At 49.9% G+C, this 22,301-nt stretch overlaps 1 protein-coding gene across 1 annotated transcript in view; it reads right to left on the bottom strand.

Moving 5' to 3' along the window:
- LOC144609310 (misshapen-like kinase 1) overlaps window positions 1-22,087 on the bottom strand; it is a 161,055-nt gene extending 138,968 nt beyond the window's left edge. The window contains 1 exon segment of the mRNA XM_078427741.1: window positions 20,703-22,087. Within this exon segment, the coding sequence (XP_078283867.1) occupies window positions 20,703-22,087 (1,385 nt within the window).
- Window positions 22,088-22,301: the final 214 nt, after the last annotated feature.

Raw genomic sequence — 22,301 nt, 5'->3', positions numbered from 1 at the left:
GATACACCGTGGGCCTCTACTGATGTAGTAACACACTGCGGGTAATACTGATGGAGTTACACAATGAGTAGTACTGTTGTTATGACAAATTGTGGAGTAGTACTGACGAAGTGACACAAAGTGGAATAATACTGATTTAATGACAAGTTGTCAGGTAGTTCTGTTGTAATGACGTACTGTGGGGAAGAATTGATGGATGAAACACTGTGGGGTAGTCTAATGGAGTGATACATTGTGAGATAGTACTGAGGAACTGGCACAATGTGGCGTAAATTTAATGGACTGACACCATGGGGTCGTACTGATGTAGTTCCACACTGAAGTAGTACTGACGGAGTGACAAACTGTGTGGTAGTACTCATGTCATTGCATCAGTACTACCACGCAGTTTGGCACTCCATCACCCCACCCCTTGGGGTAAATCTGATGGAGTGACACGCTGTGGAGCAGTACTGATGGAGTGACACACTGCGCGGTTGTACTGATGGAGTGACATACTTCGGTGTAGTGCTGATTGAATGGCACACTGGGGGTAGTGTGGACAGAATGGCGCACAGTGGGCGAGTACTGAAGTATTGACACAATGTTCGGTGGTACTGTCGGGTTGCACATTGTGACTTCCACACTGAAGTAGGACTGACGGTGGGGCAGTACAGATGGAGGGTTACACTGTTGGGTAATACTAATTGAATGAGTCCGTGTGGTTGTACATAATGGAATAACAAGCTTAAGGCAGTACAGATGGAATGCATCACTGTGGTGTAGTGCTGATGGAATAACATATTGTAGTGTAGTACTGATGGAGTGACACGCTGCAGTGTTGTACTGATGGAGTGTAACACTGTGGAGTAGTACTGGTGTAATGACGTACTGTGGAGGTGTATTGATGGAATGACACACTGTGGGGTAGCACGGATGTAATAGCACATTCTGTTGGAGTGACGCAGTAATACTGATGGACTGACACGCTCTGCGGTAGTACTGTTGCAATGAAAAACTGCGGTGAAATAGTGATGGAATTACACACTATGGAGTCGCAGCGATGGGTTAGCACACTGTGGGGTAATGCGGATGGAATGGCAGATTTGAGGTAGTCCTGATGGTGTGAAACTCTTTGGGGAGTACAGATGGAAGAAAAAACTGCGGAGAGTACTGATGGAGTGACACGTTCTAGCGTTGCACTGGAGTGACATGATGTGGGGCAGTACCAATGTAGTGTAACAATATGGAGTTGTATTGATGCAGTGAGACACTGTGTGGTTTCACCGACGGAGTGACACACTGAGCGGTAGTACTATTGTGATGACAAACTGTGGTGTAGTACTAATGCAGTGACACACTGTTGGGTAATACTGATGGAATGACACAATTGGTGGCAGCACTTATGAAGTGACCCACTGGGATAGTCCTGATTGAATGATAAACATCGGGTAGTGCTAATGGCGTGAGGCATTGTGGGGAAATACTAATAGAGTGAAACTGTGGGGAATTACTGATGGAGTGACACAGTGAGATAGGGCTGATGGAGTGACATACTGTGGGGAATACTGATGGAGTGACACGCTGCGTGGTGGTACTGATGGAGTGATAATGGATTGTTCTGATGGAGTGACACACGTACTGATGCAATGATACCCCGAGTGATATTCCTGATGGTGTGATGCTCTATGGGGATGCACTGATAGAGTGGCACAGTGTATGGTAGTACAGATGGAGTAACAAACTATATTTTATTACTGATGCAGTGGCACACTGTGGGTAGTGCTGGTGGAGTGACACACTTTGAGGTAGTACTGATGGAATGGCACACTATGTAGCAGTACTGACGCAATAGCATATTGTGGAATAGTATTGATTGTGTGACACCCTGCGGTGTAGTACTGTTGGATAGACATATACCAGAGTAATACTGGTGGTTTGAAGCACTGTGGGGTAGTACTGATGGAAGGACTCATTGTGTAGTACTGATGGAGTGACACACCGTTGGATAGTACTGATAGAGTGACACCCTGTGTGGTACTACTAATGGAATAATACACAATGTGGTACTGATGTTGAAAAACACTGTGGTGTGTATTGATGGAATGGTATATAGTGCGGTAGTACCAATGAAGTGACACGCTCTGGGGTTGTACTGATGGAGTGGCACAGTGTGTTCTAGTAATGATCGTCTAACACACTGTAGGCTTGTATTGATGGAGTGATGACCAGTGGGGTAGTATTGATGGAGTGACACAATGTGGGCAGTACAGATGGAGCAATACACTTTGGGGTTGTACTAGTGAAGTGACAAACTGTGGGCAGGTACTGATGGAGTAAAACATTTTGGTGTATTACTGATAGAGTGACACAATGTGCGGTAGTACTGATGGAGGAACAAGCGATATGGCACTACTGATGTCGTGGCACACTGTGGGATAGTATTAATGGTGTGAAACTAAATGGGGCGGTACTGATGTAATGACACATTATAGGGTAGTTCTGATGGAGTGACAGATTGAGGGGGAGAACTGATCGAATGACGCACTGTGGGATAGTACTGATGGAATGACTATCCATTTGCTAGTACTGATGCAATTGCATTCTATGGGATAGCACCGAATGAATGACACGTTGCGATGCAGTAATAATAATAATAATGCATTTCATTTATATAGCGCTTTTCATATTCTCAAAGACGCTTTACAGGGATTTAGAGAACATAGGGAAGTGAATAAATAGATAAATAAGTAAACGAACAGAGAAAGGAGACAGAAGGTGAGGTGACCTTCAGTGGTTGAAGGCAGTACTGAACAGATGAGACTTCAGTGATGTTTTGAATGTGGTGGGTGTGGAGGAGTCTCTGACGGTTTGGGGTAGTGAGTTCCATAGGGTGGGAGCAGCGATGGAGAAAGCCCTGTCCCCCCAGGATCTGAGTTTGGTCCGGATGTGGGGGGATAGGAGATTGGCAGCAGCAGAGCGGAGGGTGCAGGTGGGAGTGTGCCTGTGGAGGAGGTCGGTCAGGTAGGATGGGGCGTCAGGTAATGACGGAGTAACCGACGATGTGGTAGTACTGATGGAGTGACATGCTGTGCGATAATACTTATGGATTAGCATCCTGTGGGGTAGTAGTGAAGGACTGGTATATTTTGGGGTAGTACTGATATAGTGACACATTCGATGGTATTATTGAAAGGGTGAAAAACTGTGGGTAGAACTGATGAAATTACATACTTAAGGTGGTACTGACAGAGTGAAACATCGTCTGAAGAAATGATGGAATGACATACTGTGGGGTTGTACTGATGAGAGTGAAACGCTCTTGGGTACGTCTAATGGATTAACATGTAATACTGATGGAGTGACAGACTGTGAAGTAGTATTGATGGAGTAACGTAACGTAGGGTACTGTTGAAGTAATGGCACATTCTGGGGTAGTTCTGATGCGGTGACACACTGTGCGGTAGTACTGTTGTGACATAATGTGGGATGGAATTGATGGAGTGACACTGTGCGGTAGCACTAATGGAGTGACGCACTGTAGGGTAGTACTGGTGTAACGGTATACAGTGGGATAGTACTGATGGAGTGACGCACTGTGGGGTAGTACTGGTGTAACGGTGTACTGTTGGATAGTACTGATGGAGTGACGCACTGTGGGGTAGTACTGGTGTAACGGTATACTGTTGGATAGTGCTGCTGGAGTGATATCGGCGAGACGAAGCGGAAGCTCGACGATCGTTTCGCTGAACAGCTCCACACAGTCCTACCTGATCTCCCGGTTGCTCAGCACTTTAACTCACCCCCGCTCCCCCATTCCCAATCTGAACTTTCTGTCCTGGGCATCCTCCATTGTCAGAGTGAGGCCCAGTGCAAATTGGAGGAACAGCACCTCATACTTCGCTTGGGCAGCTTACACCCCAGCGATATGAACATTGACTTCTCTAACTTCAAGTAGCCCTTGCTTTCCCTCTCTCTCCATCCCTCCTCCTTCCCAGTCCTCCCACCAGTCTCTGTCTCCAACAAAATTATATCTCTTTCCCGCCGACCTCTCCGACATCAGTCTAAAGAAGGGTCTCGACCCGAAACGTCACCCATTCTTTCTCTCCAGAGATGCTGCCTGTCTCGTTGAGTTACACCAGCATTTTGTGTCTACCTTCGATTTAAACCAGCATCTGCATTTCCTTTCTACACGAAGTACAAGGCACGGCTGGACTTTTGGCCCATAATGGATGTGCCGAACATGATACGACCACCCTTACCTGCCTGCTCACAATGCATATCCCTTCAGTACCTGAAAATCTGAACTTGTCTTAAATATTAATATTGTATCTGCCTCCAACACCAGTGGAGTGGGTGGTAAGATTTTAGGACCGTTATACAGGATGATGTGACAGAGTATTTATAAGTGCACGATGAAATAGGCATAAGTTGGCATGTCTTTGTGAAGGGAAGGTCGTGTTTGATAAATTTGTTGGAAGTAGGAATAATGGCGTAGACTATTGTCAAAGTGGGGAAATAATCCATAAATCGGATGTGCATAGGGACTTGGGAGTGCTGGTTAAAGGGACTTGGGAGTGCTGGTTAAGGATTCCCAAAATTTTTATCTGCAAGTTTAATCGGTGAGAATGATCAGCCATGATCACATGGAAAGGTGGTGCTGGCTCGAAGGGCCGAATGGCCTACTCCTGCACCTATTGTCTATTGTCTATTGTCTATTGTCTAATGGAAGCAAACTCAATGCTTGAATTTATTTCAAGAGGACTTGTATACAGAAACACGGATGTAATGTTGAGGCTATACAAGGCGCTGGGAAGGCCGTATTTGGAATATTGTGAGCAATTCTGGGCACCATATCAGAGGAAATGTGTGCTGGCTGTGGAGAGGGTCCAGAGGAGGTTTACAAGAATGATCCCAGCAATAAATTAACCGATGGCGAGCATTTGTCGGCTCCCGGCTTGCACTCGGAGTTTAGAAGTATGAGGGTGGACCTCATTGAAACATACAGATATGTGAATGGTTTAGATCCAGTGGGTGTGGAAAGTATGTTTCCACTTGTGGGAGCGTCTCGGACAAGAGATAATTTCCTCAGAATTAATCTACGTTCTCTTTCGAAGATGATCAGAAATTTATTTAGTCAGAAGGTGATGAATTTGTGGAATTATTTGCCACAACAGGCTGTGTAGGTCACGTCAGTGGATATTTAAAGGCGTAGACAGAAAGATTCTTGATTAGTACAGGTATCACAAGTTATGGGGAGAAGGCAGGAGAATGGGGTTTGGAGGGAAACAGATTGGCGGATAAGACGATTGGCCGAATGGTCTAATTCTACTCCTATTCCTTATCACCCAATGCCCACCTGCGGTATTGCGTTCGATGCACTTACTGCCCCTTGCTTTCCCCGCACACCTCGTTTAAACTTCATCCCTTTCACCATAAAGGGGTGGCCTTCAATACTTGATATTTCCATCTTGAGAGGAATGTTCTGACTGTTTACCATATCTTTGCCTCTCATAATTTGCTATCGATCTATCAGGTTACTGCCCGAACTCTGATGAATCAGTCCAACGTCTGTAAACGTCTTGAACACGGTTTCCGAAGCGCCCATATCCTTCGTGTACGAGACCGAACATAACTGTACACAATGCTGCAAATGCGGCCGAAGTAAAGTTCTCTAAAGTTGAATATTGACATCTGACTCATATTCAATGACTCGGTCAAATATAGCAAGCATTCTACGTGGCTTATTTATTACTCTAAACGTACTACCACGATTTGCGTGTTTCGCATTGGGAACTCAAGGTTCATCATAAGCAATGCTGATGCTGCGATGCACTTATATTGTACAGACAGTAAGGGCTGTTGTGCCTCGATGTTACAGTGTACTGCTGATGTTCATCCAGGGGAGGGCGATGTGACAGTCTATTGCCACTGTACATGCACTGAAGTGCGCTGTGTGTGGATGTTGCAGTGTGCTGCTGATGTTCATCCAGGGGAGGGCGCCATGACAGTCTATTGCCACTGTACATCCACTGGGGTGCGCTGTGTGTGAATGCGGCAGTGCACTGTTAAAAAAGAACACTGGGTACAAAAGTCATAGCAGTGCACCAAGGCCCATCGAGTCCCCTCCGGCATTCTATCATGGCTCACCTATCGTTCCCACTCAACTCCATTCTCCTGCCGTCTCCCCGTAATTGTCGACACTCTTACGAATCACGACCATGTCCAGCTCCGATTTAAAAATACCCAATGACGGTTTCTACAGCTGTCTGTGGCAGAATTCCAAGGAATTACCACCTTCTTACGAAATCTATCCCTCATCATCTCATTTTGAATGTATGTCCTTTTATTCTGAGGCTAGTCAAAGGGTGGTGAATCTAGGGAATGCTGCCACAGACGCCTCTGTAGGCCGTCATTAGGGAATTAACAGATTTTAAAATTGGGGATTGACAGGTCCGTGATTAGTAAGAGTGTCAAAGTTGGGGTTGGGTTTGAGTGGGAAGAATAGGGCAGCCATGATCGAATGGGGGATCAGACTCGGTGAGCCTAGTGACTTACTCAAATAACGTATGAACTTATGAACTCATTACTGACTCCGGGATTGGACGGAGTCTATAGACATAGAAAACATAGAAAATGGGTGCAGGAGGATGCCCTTTGGCCCTTCGAGCCAGCACCGCGCTACACTGTGATCATGGCTGATTATGCACAATCAGTAACCTGTTACCCCTTCTCCACAAATCCCTTGATTCCACTCGCCCCTAGAGCTCTAACACTGGTCGCTATTCAAGGATTTGACAATTGACCCGAACGACGACGTCAACACCTTTACAAATGCCATGAGAAAATGTGCGCAGAAATGCGATGCCCGACGCAGTCTAGCCATCTCTTTATCCAGCTAATTGCTAAAGCCACGCTAGCTCTCTAGCTATCTAGCTGTCTAGCTCTCTAGCCATCTAGCTGTCTAGCTATGTGGCTATCAAGCCATCTCGAACTGTAGCTACATACCGAGGTCGCTAACGAGACTGATGGCTAGGTAGAGAGATAACTAGATTAGTAGATTGTTAGCCAACCGCTTTGACGGCCATATAGCGGTTTAGCTTGGTAGAGCTTTGCTAGATGGCTAGTCAGCTAGGCATCTAGCCAGCCACGCCAGTAGATGGCTCAGTAGACAGATAGCAAGTGAGTTTTACAGCGATTTGGCACCTATCTAGCTGGATCCAACTAGGACTCTTTCGTTCTCCCTTTCACGCGGCCGCCAGAAAGCGAGTGAGCGAGAGAGCGCACTCCACAAAGAGTTGCCGACAAAACTACCTAACTATTTTGCTGTGCCGAGATCCAGCTATCTCGCCCTCCATCTGTCTAGCGTTCAAGCTATCTAGCAATGCAGCTATTTAGCTATGTAGAGAGCTAACACGCTCTCTGGCTGACTTTCCCGCTGGCTATCAATCTACATAACTTGATATCCAGCTATCTAGCTGTCATGCTAACTAGTAAAGCAGCTTTCCGCCTACTTAGGGACCCTGCAACCTATCAATTTGACTATCCATCCAGCTGTCCAGCTATATAGTTAACAGGCTAAATACCTATCTCTCTAACTAGCTAGCATGCTATCTATCTCTCTATCGAGCTAGCCACCTAGCTATGCACACTTCTAACTATTTACCTAGCTAGCTATCTTACTCTCTAGCTAGCTATATATTTAGATATCTCCCCAGTTATCTACTCCGTTGGCTAACAATCCAACTATCCAGCTATCCAGCTATGTAGCTAGCAGTCTAGCTAGCTATCCAGTGATCTAATTACGGAGCTATCTATCCATTTGTCTCTGTAACAATCAATCTAGCTATTTATTTCTTAATCTGGCCATTTAGCGATTTACATATCTCCTATTGCTATCCAACTATCTAGCTATTTAGCCATGTAGTTATCTATCTAGCTAGCTGCATAGCTATCTAGCTATCTAACTATGTAGCCAGCTGGCCAACAAGCTTTCTAGCCATCTACCCATCAAGCCATCTCGAATACTGACCACCCACCCATCTGGCGTTATTGAGCTCGCCATCTACCCAATCAGCCTGCTTCCCAGGTGGCCAATTAGTCAAGTAGCCAACTAGCCTTTCATCCGTCGAGCCAGATAGCCATTTAGGCATCTAGTCATCGATTCATCTCTCCCTCTCTCCCTCTCTCCCTCTCTCCCTCTCTCCCTCTCTCCCTCTCTCCCTCTCTCCCTCTCTCCCTCTCTCCCTCTCTCCCTCTCTCCCTCTCTCCCTCTCTCCCTCTCTCCCTCTCTCCCTCTCTCCCTCTCTCCCTCTCTCCCTCTCTCCCTCTCTCCCTCTCTCCCTCTCTCCCTCTCTCCCTCTCTCCCTCTCTCCCTCTCTCCCTCTCTCCCTCTCTCCCTCTCTCCCTCTCTCCCTCTCTCCCTCTCTCCCTCTCCCTCTCCCTCTCCCTCTCCCTCTCCCTCTCCCTCTCCCTCTCCCTCTCCCTCTCCCTCTCCCTCTGGGTAAATGACAGTGCAGCCACACTATTGAATCCCCTCACGATTTATACACCTTTGTAAGATTACCCCCCCCCCCCTTCTATCCTCCTGCCATCCACGGAATATAGAAGTTCACTCCATCTAGAGCTCGGGCCATAAAGATAATTATGAGCGAAGCCCTGCTTTAACTAACAAAGGTGATACCACAAATGGAGAAAAAGTACATTGACTGGACCGAGAGCCACGAGTCACACGGCAGAGAAACAGCCCAGCAACTATCCTTGTCTGCGATTTCCAATGAATAAGTCCCATTTACCAGCACATGCTCCGTAGACTATTATGCTTTGACGTTATCTCATTTAAAGAGCGCGATACGGATCTTCAACTCGGTGCAGAGATTGAAGTCATGATGTGTCCCTCGAAAAAAAAGTGGCCTTCAAAGGACCAACAGTTGATCAGATGGTCTACCCTGTCACCTTCACGATAGTACGTACGTACGGATAGTACTGTCTGTTATTCCTACTCCATGGCGGATATTTCTCTATAGAACAGATGCGCCACCATACTGCGAACTATGTACTGCATTCTGTATCTTCCCTTTGCTTTATTTATTGTTCTTGAGTTTGAACTGATAACATCTGTATGTCGTATTTAATCCGTTGAGATCGCATGTAAAACAAAGTTATTCTTGCGCCTCGACACACGTGACAATAATGAACGTGAAACTGAAGCCTAAATCTCAATCTACCTTTCAACTTAATTGTTTACACCTTTGCAAACCGAGGAGGCTTCATCGTTAATGGATGCATTGTATCCTTTCCCTCAGAAAAGCTACCAGCATCCACAAAGACTCTTCACACCCCTGCAACAGTCTGCTCGAACTTCTACCATCGGGCAGACGATACAAGGCCTTCTACGCCCGCACCTCCAGACTCAGGAACAGCTTCATCCCCAGGGCCATAGCTGCTATGAACCGGTCCTGCTGAGCCGGATGGTCACATCGCACAGTGAAACGGCACAGATCTACTTACACTTTATTCTGTCTTAAAACTGTTACAATTTGTTTCGTTTGGTTGTTGTTGTATAAATTAATTAAATTATTGCATCGTATGGGAGGCGCATTCCCAATCTCGTTGTACCCCATGTACTATGATAATAAAGATATATTGTATTGTATTGTATTTACCTTTGCATATCGGCACAGTTTAATACGAATTTTACATCGGGTTCAAAAAAGGATTGGTGTTCCAACCGATATCTCGTTCACCAAATGCAAAGATGTAGCTCCCAGAAGAACGGTGGACTGGAATTATGCAAGGTGGCTTGAGAAAAGATTGTTAGTTATTCCAAATACCCGGACAAGTCTGGGTTTGGTGGAAGTTATAAAACTACATGCAGAAAGATATTCTGTGTCATGAACTATATTCTTCATTCTGTATCTTTCCCTCAACCAGATCTATTGCACTTGTCTTTACACAGATTGTTTTGTGTGAACTGAGTGAAAAGCATGTAAAACAAAGCTTTGCACTGCACCTCGTTACATGTGATAATAATAGACCTACCCTGACTAAATGACCTGAGATAAATAACAACTCTGATCAGAGCGAGAATGGTCGTTCTACGATGCTGACTAAGATTGTACACGAGACCCAGGCGGTGTTGATATAAAAGAGAAGGTGATGAGTGGCCGTTAACCAGAAATGGATTGTTGGGCAATGGCGCGAAGGTGAAGTGTGGGGACGGGATTAAGAAAACAAAACACACGCTGATACCGGGTTGCGGGCCGTAGTAATTCTCCGGCATCTGAAATACAAGAGGAGGTCAGGATATACTCAGATGTCAGAAGACATCTGGGGAAAGAAGGAATATATGTTATGTCAGAAGTTAATGATCTCATCAAAACTCCGATATTGACGAACAACATGCAATGTGGTATCAATGTTCAAACCCAAAGCAACATCGGTGCTGCTCGTCGGCACACCTGGACATTGTTGCAGAATCAGTTCCTGCTCAACATTTATTGCACAACAGCTACCTAATTATTTCTTGCTACTGTCTCATTGGCATCTGTATTTCCAAACGCTCTGGCTGTAGAACACTTCACCACTAACTCCTTCCACTGCTTGTCCCATGTACCCACCACCGTTGGAGTGTAAATTCCTTCCTTCAGTTTCTTTTAAATCTTGCCACTCTGACGTGGAGCAATCACATTGAAGCGACACCATAGAAGGCACAGAAACGAAAACAAAAAGACGATTATTATGTCCCCTGTTACCCTTGTCAATATACGGTAACAGAATAAATGGGAGGCCAACTAAAACTGAGGTGAGAAGAATGTTATTTACCCAGAGAGTTGTGAATTTGTGGATTTCTCTGCCACAGAAGGCAGTGGCGGTCAATTCACTTTGTTGAATTTGAAAGAGAGTTAGATAGAGCTCTAGGGGCTAGTGGAATCAAGGGATATGGGTAGAAGGCAGGCACAGGTTACTGATTGTGGATGATGAGCCATGATCACAATGAACGGCGGTGCTGGATCGAAGGGCCAAATGTCCTCCTCCTGCACCTATTTTCAATGTTTCTACAAGCATATTGTCACATTTCATGGCAGCTTGATTTGGGAATAACTCTGCCAGGACCGCGAGAAATTGCAGAGGGTTGTAAATATAGCCCAGTCTATTAGAGACCCCAGACCAATCATATTATCCATCTACATTCCACGCTGCATAACATTACCCAAACACCCAACATAATCAAAGACTTTGCCAACCCCGCTCAGTTCTTCTTTCCCCAACTCCAAATGGTAGAGAAGCTTGAAAACGCGCATCACCAGACTTAGGAATAGGTTCATTTCCTCCGTTATTGGGCTTATGAACAGTCCCTCCATAGGCTAGGATACTAATTCAATTCCCTCTATCCCCATCATGGACATTGAACTTCGTCTGGGGTACAGATGTACAAACGTGCGCTGCAGTGCTGATACATGGATACTGCACGCTGTAACTTCCACTTTGCTCTATCTATTGTCATGTGTCATACACCGCGGGGACAGGTCCTTCCACTCAGCCTGCCAACGCCGATCAATGTACCCCATCTACAACGTCCCAACTGCCGCCGTTGCCGTGAATCACTCTCAGCTCTTCCTAGATGTGCTTGTCCAAATGTATTTTAAATGATGTTAAATAGGCATGCAATAGCCCATCTACAGTTTGTATTTCAACTACCTCCTTTTGCACCTCATTCTATATGTCTTCCACCCGCTGTGCGCATCCATACAGTTACCACGCTCTGAGTGGATCCACATACACAAGTGCCCCTTGTCCACGAGCTTGAACCGATAGTGTCAATACATAAGAAATGTAATCTATTTGGATAGCTTGCAGAACAAAGTTGTTTGCTGTAGCTCGGTACATGTAACAATATTAAACCTAAAACTGAAGCTAAAACCTAAAGCGCCTGTCAGCTACAGTGTTTACAACAACACCAAACCGGCAGGATTTTTCATCGATCATACAAGCATTGCTTCATCCGTCGATCGAGCTGTGCACCTCGGCACAGTAAGTCATATTTTTGCTTTCTGTTTTCACATAACTCGAGTTCTCCAATTGCACTTGTCCAGTTCTATGGAGAACAGAATTAGGCAATGTGACCATATTCAGCATGACATTCTATGTAATGAACCATTTTCTGCATTCTGTATCTTCCTCGCTCCATCTACGGACTTTAACTGATTGTAGTTGATGGTGTATCTAAACTGAGCGGATAGCGTGCAAACCCACGCTTTTCACTGCACCTCGGAACATGTGATGATAATAGACGTAGTCTAACCTCACCTAACCTAATGATCTGACATAAGTAACAACTATGATCAGAGCTGAACATTCGTACTAAGATGACTACTAAGATTGTCCATGTAACGCAAACTGTATTGATATACAAAAGAAGGTACTGAGTGGGGGTTAATCACAAATGAACTGTTGGACAAATGCGAAGGCATGGTGAGGAGTCGGCACAGGAGGAAGATCACAGTAAAACACCTGATACCGTATCGCGGACCGTATTAATGACCGTGAATGTGCATTACTGGAGTATAGATAATAGACAATAGACAATATGTGCAGGAGGAGGCCATTCGGCTTCTCGAGCCAGCACCGCCATTCAATGTGATCATGGCTGATCATTCTCAATCAGTCCCCCTTCCTGCCTTCTCCCCATACCGCCTGACTCCGCTTTCCTTCGGAGCTCTATCTAGCTCTCTCTTGAAAGCGTCCAGAAAATTGGCATCCACTGCCTTCTGAGGGAAATAATTCCACAGATTTAAAACTCTCTGAGTGAAAAACGTTTTCCTTATCTCCATTCCAAATGGCCTACCTCTTATTTTTAAACTGTAGCCCCTGGTTGTGGACTCCCCCAACATTGGGAACATGTTTCCTGCCTCCAGCGTGTCCAATCCCTTAATAATCATATACGATCGGGGACATGTCTGTCTCGACCGCGAGAAATTGCAGGGAGTTATAAATGGAGGCCAATGCATCACACAGACCAGACGTTCCACCATTGACTCCATCTGCTCATCACGTTGGCTCGAAAAGAAATCAGCCAACGTAATCCGATACTTTTTATTTTATTTTTTAGGTCTCTTCCTCGGGGCGAGGCTCGGCCGCGGGACCTTCCATCGCCCGGTGCAGATCGGCCGCGGGACCTTCCATCGCCCGGTGCGGCTCGGCCGCGGGGCCTTCCACCGCCCGGTGCGGATCGGCCGAGGTACCTTCTATCGCCCGGTACGCCTCGGCCGCGGGACCTTCCACCGCCCGGTACGCCTCGGCCGCGGGTCCTTCCACCGCCCGGTGCGGCTCGGCCGCGCGGCCTTCTATCGCCCGGTGCGGCTCGGCCGCGGGGCCTTCTATCGCCCGGTACGGCTCGGCCGCGGGGCCTTCTATCGCCCGGTACGGCTCGGCCGCGGGACCTTCCATCTCCTTGCGGGGGCTGTGCGGGTCGGTCGCCTCGGTAGGGGTCGAGCTGTCTGTCCGTGGGAGGGACGTGGGGGAAGAGAGAGGAAGTTTTTTTGCCTCCATCACAGTGAGGGGGTGTTTGGAGTCACTGTGATGGATGTTTGTGTTGGGGTTGTGTGCCTTGTGTTTTTTGGTTTTTGTCTCTGTGACTGCTGGCAAATTAATTTCGTTCGGTAAAACGAATGACAATAAAGCTATCCTGTTCTGTTCTGTTCAAAGGGGAGAGAGATACAGAGAGGGAGGGGGCAGAGAGAGGGAAAGAGAAAGTAGAGAGGGCGAGAGAGAGAGGGGAGCGGGAGAGAGGGGAGAGAGACGGGGAGGTTGTATAAAATATTAGTTTAGTTTAATTTATTATTGTAAATGTATTCCTAAAAGAGGAGGGGGAGAGAAAGAGGGGAGAGTGAGGGTGAAGGAAGGGGAGGGAGACAGAGTGGATAAAAAATATTAGTTTCATTTATTGTTGATACCAAAACTCTCGTTTGTTTGTTTGTTTGTTTGTTCCTGAACTACATCCAGAAGCGGTTGGAGGCGGTTGGAGGCGGTTGGAGCGGCGTCCGGGCGGTAGGTTTAAAAACCCAGCGCGGGGCTTTGTTCACACAGAGGCCCAGAAGCGGTTGGAGGCGGTTGGGGGCGGTTGGGGGCGGTTGGAGGCGGTTGGGGGCGGTTGGAGGCGGTTGGGGGCGGTTGGGGGCGGTTGGAGGCGGTTGGAGGCGGTTGGGGGCGGTTGGGGGCGGTTGGAGGCGGTTGGAGGCGGTTCGGGATAAAAACGTTCCCACACACTTTAAAATAAGTGTTCTGGAGGAAGCCGCTGATTGGTGGAAGCGGACTAGAGGAAGCAGCTGATTGGGCGTTGTAATTCTGCTTTTTATTCGTACTTTTAGTTAAGGGTTCGGTGAGTTCAGGGTTCGGTGAGTTCAGGGTTCAGGAAGTTAAGGGTTCGGTGAGTTAAGGGTTCAGTGCTTTTTAGTAAAGGTACAGTTTAAAGGATTAAGAGGGATTTGATTTAATTTGGGGGTAAGACATGTCAGATGAGATCGGCCCCGTGGATTGCTCATCCTGCAACATGTGGGAGATCAGGGATATTGTCGGTGTCCCTGATGACTACGTGTGCAGGAAGTGTGTCCAGCTGCAGCTCCTGGCAAACCGCATTGAACGGTTGGAGCTGCGGTTGGACTCATTCTGGAGCATCCACGATGCTGAGAAGGTCGTGAATAGCACGTATAGTGAGTTGGCCACACCACAAGTAAAAGATAAGCGGACAGAAAGGAAACGGGTGGCCACTAGCCAGCGTAGCGGTAGGCAGGTAATGCAGGAGTCCCCTGCGGTCATCTCCCTCCTAAACAGATATGCCATTTTGGATACTGTTGGGGGAGATGCCTCATCAGGGGAAGGCAGCAGCAGCCAAGTTCATGGCACCGTGGGTGGCTCTGCGGCAAAAGAGGGGAGGAAAAAGAGTGGACGGGCTATAGTGATAGGGGATTCAATTGTAAGGGGAATAGATAGGCGTTTCTGCGGCCGCAAACGAGACTCCAGGATGGTATGTTGTCTCCCTGGTGCAAGGGTCAGGGATATCTTTGAGCGGCTGCAGGACATTCTGAAGGGGGAGGGTGAGCAGCCAGTTGTCGTGGTGCACGTTGGCACCAACGATTTAGGTAAAAAACGGGATGAGTTCCTACAAGGTGAATTTAGGGAGCTAGGAGATAAACTAAAAAGTAGGACCTCAAAGGTAATAATCTCTGGATTATTACCAGTGCCACGTGCTAGTCAGAGTAGGAATAGGAGGATATTTCATATGAATACGTGGCTTGAAAAATGGTGCAAGGGGGAGGGATTCAAATTTTTAGGACATTGGAACCAGTTCTGGGAGAGGTGGGACCAGTACAAACAGGACGGTCTGCACCTGAGCTGGAATGGAACCAATGTCCTAGGGGGAGTATTTGCTAGTGCTGTCGGGGAGGATTTAAACTAATGTAGCAGGGGGATGGGAGCTGGAGCAGAGAGACAGAGGGGTGTAAAATAGGGGTAGAAGCAACAGGTAGCAAGGTGAAAAGTAAAAGTGGCAGGCAGACAAATCCAGGGCAAAAATCAAAAAGGGCCACTTTTCAACATAATCGTACAAGGGGTAAGAGAGTTGTAAAAACAAGCCTGAAGGCTTTGTGTCTCAATGCAAGGAGTATACGTAATAAGGTGGATGAATTAAATGTGGAGATAGTTATTAATGATTATGATATAGTTGGTGTTGTAGTGAGTCCAGACGAGTGGTATTATCTAAATCCTTTATTGGTATAAAACCCGTAACAAACGCGACAGACGTCTTTCTGGACAAACACTAACTTCACTCACTAATCTAATCTCCAATCTAACGTTTGGCGCCAAGCATTTAAATACCCCGCGCTTCCTCACCCCGTGACCGTAACCCAATCCGAGGGTTCTATTACCTGGCCAATCCCTATGTCCCTACATGACCCCCCCCAGAACCCTCGAAACCATACCTCACGGGCGGCCGAACCTCCCGCCCAGAACGTGTACGGATGGGGGAAACCGATACCCGCAGCGTGACAGGAGGCGGGGGGGGGGGGACGCCGCCGCTGGAGGCGATGGGGGGTCCACTGGAGCGGAGGGTGCAGGTGACGTGGGGCACTTGATGAACAACGGCAGCCCGGGACCAACCATAGGCGGCGGAGGCCCAAGAGGTGGTAAACTGGGCGCCGCTGACGGGACCAGTCGAGCAGCCACAGGCCGGCCCCGGCGCGGCGGCTGAGCCACCGACACGGGGAGGTCCTGGTCTAAATGGGCCGGCTTGAGACGGGACACTGAAACCAGCTCCTGACGATTTCCTACCTGCAAGGTGAAGGTTACAGTCCCTCTTTTGAGCACCTGGAACGGGCCCTGGTAAACCGGCTGAAGAGGGGGGCGGTGGCAATCTTTCCGAAGAAACACGAAATCACAGCTCCGCAATTCCGAAGGAACGTGAACTGCTGTGCTTCCGTGACTAGAGGTGGGGACTGGAGCCAGAGAACCCACCCGTTCCCGGAGGGAGCCCAAGACTGACTTGACGGATGGCGGCAAGGCGGGAGTGGAAGGGAGAATATCGCCCGGCACCCGCAGGGGCGAACCGTAGACGAGCTCGGCCGAAGATGTGCCCAGCTCAGCCCGTGGGGTCGTACGGATGCCGAGGAGGACCCAAGGCAGCTGGTCAGCCCAATCGTAGCCAGTCAGGCGAGCACAGAGGGACGCCTTCAGCTGCCGATGGAAACGCTCAACCATCCCGTTGGCTTGGGGATGATAGGCGGTGGTCTGCTGTAATCGAGCACCATAAAGCTGCGCCAGCGCGGCCCAGAGAGACGAGGTGAACTGGGCTCCCCGATCTGTAGTGATAATAGCCGGGACCCCGAAACGAGCCACCCAATGCAACGCCAGGGCCCGTGCACAGGAGGCCGCCGAGGTGTCCGACAACGGGAGCGCCTCCGGCCAACGAGTGAACCGATCAACCACCGTCAGTAGATGAGTGTAACCCCTAGAATAGGGCAATGGACCCACCAAATCCACATGGATGTGGAAAAAACGGGCGGGGGGAACCTCGAATGTCTGGTGCGGGGGCTGGACATGACGATGGACTTTGGAGGTCTGGCACGGAATGCAGGCGCGTGCCCAGGCTGCCACCTGCTTTCGCAGGCCATGCCAGACAAACCGGTCGGCCACCATGGCTGAAGTCGCCCTGATGGACGGATGTGCCAGGCCATGAATGGCCTCAAAAACCTTGCGCCGCAGAGCGGCAGGCACCACCTGGCGAGGGCGTGGGAGAGTAACGTCGCACCACAACTTGGTACCTGTGGGGCCACACGCCACCTGCTCTAAACGCAGTCCCGAGGTTGTGGAGGCATACACCGCGGCAGTTCCTTCCAGGCGCTGAGCCTCCGCTTGCTCCTGGAAATCCACCTGTTTACCAACCACGGCTACGGAGGGAATGGCCGGCCGGGACAGGGCATCAGCAACGGCATTCAGCCTACCCGCAATATGACGGACATCGGTCGTAAACTCCGAAATGAGGGTTAGGTGCCGCTGCTGGCGAGCCGACCACGGATCAGAAACCTTAGCAAAAGCGAATGTCAAAGGTTTGTGATCCGTGTAGGCCACGAAAGAACGGCCTTCTAAAAAGTAACGGAAGTGCCGGACTGCTAAATAAAGGGCCAGGAGCTCCCTATCGAACGCACTGTACTTGAGCTCCGCTCGAGAGAGCTGCCTGCTGAAAAACGCAAGAGGCTGCCATTCACCGTCAACCTGCTGCTCCAAAACCCCACCCACCGCCACGTCTGAGGCGTCCACCGTCAGAGCTGTGGGGGCGGAGGAGCGCGGGTGCACCAGCATGGTGGCATTGGTGAGGGCCTGTTTGACTGCAACAAAAGCCGTCTCCGCTGCTACGGACCATACCAACTCCGCGGGGTTACCTGCGAGACATTGAAAAAGGGGACGCATAACCCGAGCTGCTGCAGGCACGAACCGATGATAAAAATTGACCATGCCCACAAATTCCTGCAAGCCCTTGATGGTAGTCGGGCGGGGGAAAGAGCGGACCGCGTCCACCTTAGCTGGTAAGGGAGTGGCACCGGCCGGAGTAACCCGGTGAGCCAAAAAATCCACCGCGGACAGGCCGAATTGGCACTTGTCCGGATGGAGAATCAGGCCATGGTCTTGCAGCCTCTGGAACACGGTGCGGAGGTGGACCAAGTGTTCCTGGACCGAACGGCTGGCAATCAAAATATCGTCTAGATAAATAAAGACAAACGGCAACCCTCGACCCACCCGGTCCATCAGACGCTGGAATGACTGGGCTGCATTTTTATGGCCGAAAGGCATACGCAACCACTCAAACAGTCCGAACGGGGTGATGGTCGCTGTTTTCGGAATATCCGGCGGGTGGACCGGGATCTGATGGTATCCCCGCACCAAATCAATTTTTGAAAATATTGTCGCCCCCTCCAGGCTAGCTGAAAAGTCCTGAATGTGTGGAATCGGGTAGCGGTCCGGCCGTGTTGCCGCGTTGAGTCGACGGAAGTCACCACATGGTCTCCACCCCCCAGATGCTTTGGAAACCATGTGCAAGGAGGAGGCCCACGGACTACTCGAAGGCCGAATAATTCCCAACCTCTCCAAGTTTAGGAACTCCTCTCGCGCCCTGGCCAGCTTGTCGGGTGGGAGGCGCCGTGCCCGGGCAAAAACCGGCGGCCCTTCGGTTGGAATGAAATGGACGACCCCGTGCTTCTCCGAAGGTGAATCAAAACGCTGGACGAGGAGCTGTGGGAAGTCGGCCAGGACCGCATCGAACTGACCAGGAGCTGTGGTAATGGACTGGATGACTAGGCTGGGTGGGGCGGCGCTTGTAGAAGCCTCTGGCCCAGTATCCCGAGGCCGTACATCAGCCGAGGGTTGTAGGCCCCTCCCTCGGACGTCTGCGACCAAGGAAAACGCCCATAGGAAATCTGCCTCCAATATGGCCTGGCCCACATCCGCAACGATGAATTCCCAACGGTAAGTCCTGGACTCGAAGGACAGGGACATGGTCCTTTTACCGTATGTACGGATGGTGCTACCATTCACTGCAATTAGGGGTGGGCCCTTTTCCCCCACTCGAACTTCACAGTCATAGGGGGGCACAATACTTACGACCGCTCCCGTATCCACCAGGAAAACGATCCCGGTACTCTGATCCGTAGCGTAGAGGCGGTGGTTACGGCCAACCGAGACTGCCTCTACAGTCGATCGGCCCCGGCGTTTCCCGGAAACGAACACGGGGATCTACAGCTTCGTGCCTCGCTGCCCCACCGCCGATGGAAAGAGCACCAGCCACGCCTATCCGGCTCTGTTGGTCGAGCCCGCTGCCAATGAACAGGCGCCGCCGCCCTCTCTTGGCGGGCCGGCTGCGCAATAGCGGCCGATGCGTCGCTCTCCCGGCCGCACCCCCGACTGCCGCTGGGCCTCGAGACCCGGTTAACGGAGCCGTCTCGGGCGTTGCGTTCCCTCACGAGCGTGTCTGCCTTCTCGGCGAACGATACCGGATCTTCAAAAGGGGCGTCCGCCAACACCAACCTGACGTCCCCAGGTAGCTTCTCCCGGAAGGCCGCCTCGAATATCATGCACGGCTGATGGTCGCCCGCCAAAGCCAGCATCTCGGACATCAGCTCCGACGGCAGCCGCTGCCCCAGGTCTGGCAAATGGAGGAGCTTCAGAGCCCGCTGGCTCTGGGCCCAGCCGAAGGTCCGCAGCAGGAGCTTCTTGAGCCCCACGTACTGGTCCGTTTGGGGTGGACTGGTCAGGTATCGGCTGACCCGCGCAGCCACCTCCGCCTGCAGACAGCTCACCACATGATGGTACTTCTCCTGGTCTTCCTCCACCTTTTTGAGATGGAACTGTGATTCTGCCTGCACAAACCACAGGTGCGGCTGATGGGCCCAGAACGGCGGTAGATGGATTTCGCCCGCGCTCGCTCCCGCCTGCGACATGCTGCTGCTTTCTTCCTACGTTCGAGGTCACCAATGTAGTGAGTCCAGACGAGTGGTATTATCTAAATCCTTTATTAGTATAAAACCCGTAACAAACGCGACAGACTTCTTTCTGGACAAACACTAACTTCACTCACTAATCTAATCTCCAATCTAACGTTTGGCGCCAAGCATTTAAATACCACGCGCTTCCTCACCCCGTGACCGTAACCCAATCCGAGGGTTCTATTACCTGGCCAATCCCTATGTCCCTACAGTGTAATGAAGTGATCATACCAACGCTGTAATACAACACATGGCTTTTAATGCAACACTTACATCACAGGAGGTGCAGTACATTCCAGCTCCGAGTTGCTGCACCTACTGACTGACGCAGGCAAGTTCTTAATATATACAACACATAATGGGCGGGGCTACTACTAACAAACACTACGATTGGCTAGCATGCAATAGTCCATCTACATCACTACTAACAAACACTACGATTGGCAATAGCCCATCTACATCTCTTCTTGTAGAAATAAAGAAACAACGGTAGGTTAAACACTGAACAACAAATGTAAAGAACATACTAGCAAAGTTACACAAAATCAACGGTACACAAAATCGCCATATCTAACGGGTGGCCTACAAACCCGTCCGGTCCTCGTGCGGTACGAGACCGCCTCACCTCCTTTCGTGGGAGAACAAGGGGAGGAGAGTGGGGACGCAACAGGCGACATGACAGGCACCGACCGACGCGGGGAACCCGCGGCAGGAACAACGGTTGGTGGTGAATCAACGGTGGGAGCAAACACGAGATGCGGGGCGTCACGACTCGGAGACGCAGGACGCGGTTCCTTCACCGGAAGGATGTGTTGACGGTTGCGTCTGTAGATGGCCCCATCCACTTTGACCAGGTATGAACGTGGCTCCGTGGAAGGCCCGTAAATGTGTCCCAGCCGTGCATGGCCCTTGTCGGTTTGCAGACGAACCACTTGCCCACGTGCAAGAGGCGTGAGCGGCCTACTGGACCTGTCAAAAAACCGCTTCTGTGCGTCCCGGTGACGCTGTAGCTGCCGCTGCACCACGGGCGGAGACCGAACATGCGGCTGGAGCAGCTGCTGGGAGACAGGCAGGGGAGCACGGGTTTGGCGAGACATCAGACGCTGGGCTGGCGAACCTAGGACAGGATCTCGAGCAATGTTTCGTATATTGAGTAAGGCCAGGTATAAGTCAGATTTGGCAAGGTAAGCTCGTTCCATGAGCTGTTTCGCACTCCGGACGGCGCGTTCAGCGAGCCCATTGGACTGCGGGAATTCGGGGCTGCTGGTAATGTGTTGGAAGTCCCATCGGTTAGCAAAATCCTTAAACGCTTGGCTGGTGAACTGCCTACCGTTGTCAGACTGAAGACGTGCAGGGGATCCATGTGTGGAGAGGTGCCGTTGCAGCTTCTCAATCACAGCCTCCGAGGAAATGGTCCGCAGAAGGTCTATCTCGAACCACCCCGAGTAAGAGTCACCCAAAACCAGGTAGTGTTTCCCGCGCCACTCGAAAATGTCGGTAGCCAACGAGGACCATGGAAGAGACGGGACTGGTTGGGGCAGTAGGGGCTGCTTCTGTTGATGTGGTGCCAGGCTGTTGCAGACAGCGCACGTTTCGGTTCTTTCACGTATGTATTTCGTCATCCCGGGCCAGTAAAACATGCTTTGCGCCCGTTGAAGGGTTGCCTCGGTGCCGGGGTGACCCCTGTGGACGTCGTTGTAGTATTCGTCCCGGAGTGCGGCTGGGACCACCGCTTTATGGCCCTTGACTATGATACCGTCCTGGAGCACTAGTTCGTCGCGAACCAGGAAATAGGGGCATATCTCAAACGAGGTATTTGATTGCTTGTGGGGCCAGCCAGCCCGTATGACTGTGGACAACAATTGTAAAGTCTCATCAGCAGCCGTGTGTTCGGCTAGGCGGCGTAAACGATCAGTCGGCACAAACGAGACCTTCATGACCGAGAACTCATCCTGTTCGGAGAGGTGCTGTTCATTGACTCTGCGCGGGGCTCTGGATAGCGTATCTGCTATGTGCATGTCTTTACCCCTCTTGTAGACGATCTGGAAATCAAACCGCTGCAGCTGCATTATCATCCGTTGCAACCGTGCAGGGGCAGCGTGAATCGACTTGTTTAAGATAGTGACCAGCGGCAGGAGTGGATAGCCTGGTCTAGGGTCAACTCAGTGTTGCGAAGCAGCACAGCTCTAAGTTTGTCATCAAGCATGCCCCCTACCAACCTATCTCGAACAAGTTCGTCCCGCAATGCACCAAATCGACAACGCGCAGCCATGTGGCGGAGGTCACTAA

Source organism: Rhinoraja longicauda, chromosome 34, assembly GCF_053455715.1.
Source record: "Rhinoraja longicauda isolate Sanriku21f chromosome 34, sRhiLon1.1, whole genome shotgun sequence".
In the NCBI taxonomy this organism is placed as follows: Eukaryota; Metazoa; Chordata; class Chondrichthyes; order Rajiformes; family Arhynchobatidae; genus Rhinoraja; species Rhinoraja longicauda.
The sequence above is the reverse complement of the archived record's forward strand: the minus strand, read 5'-3'. Positions and strand labels throughout refer to the sequence as shown.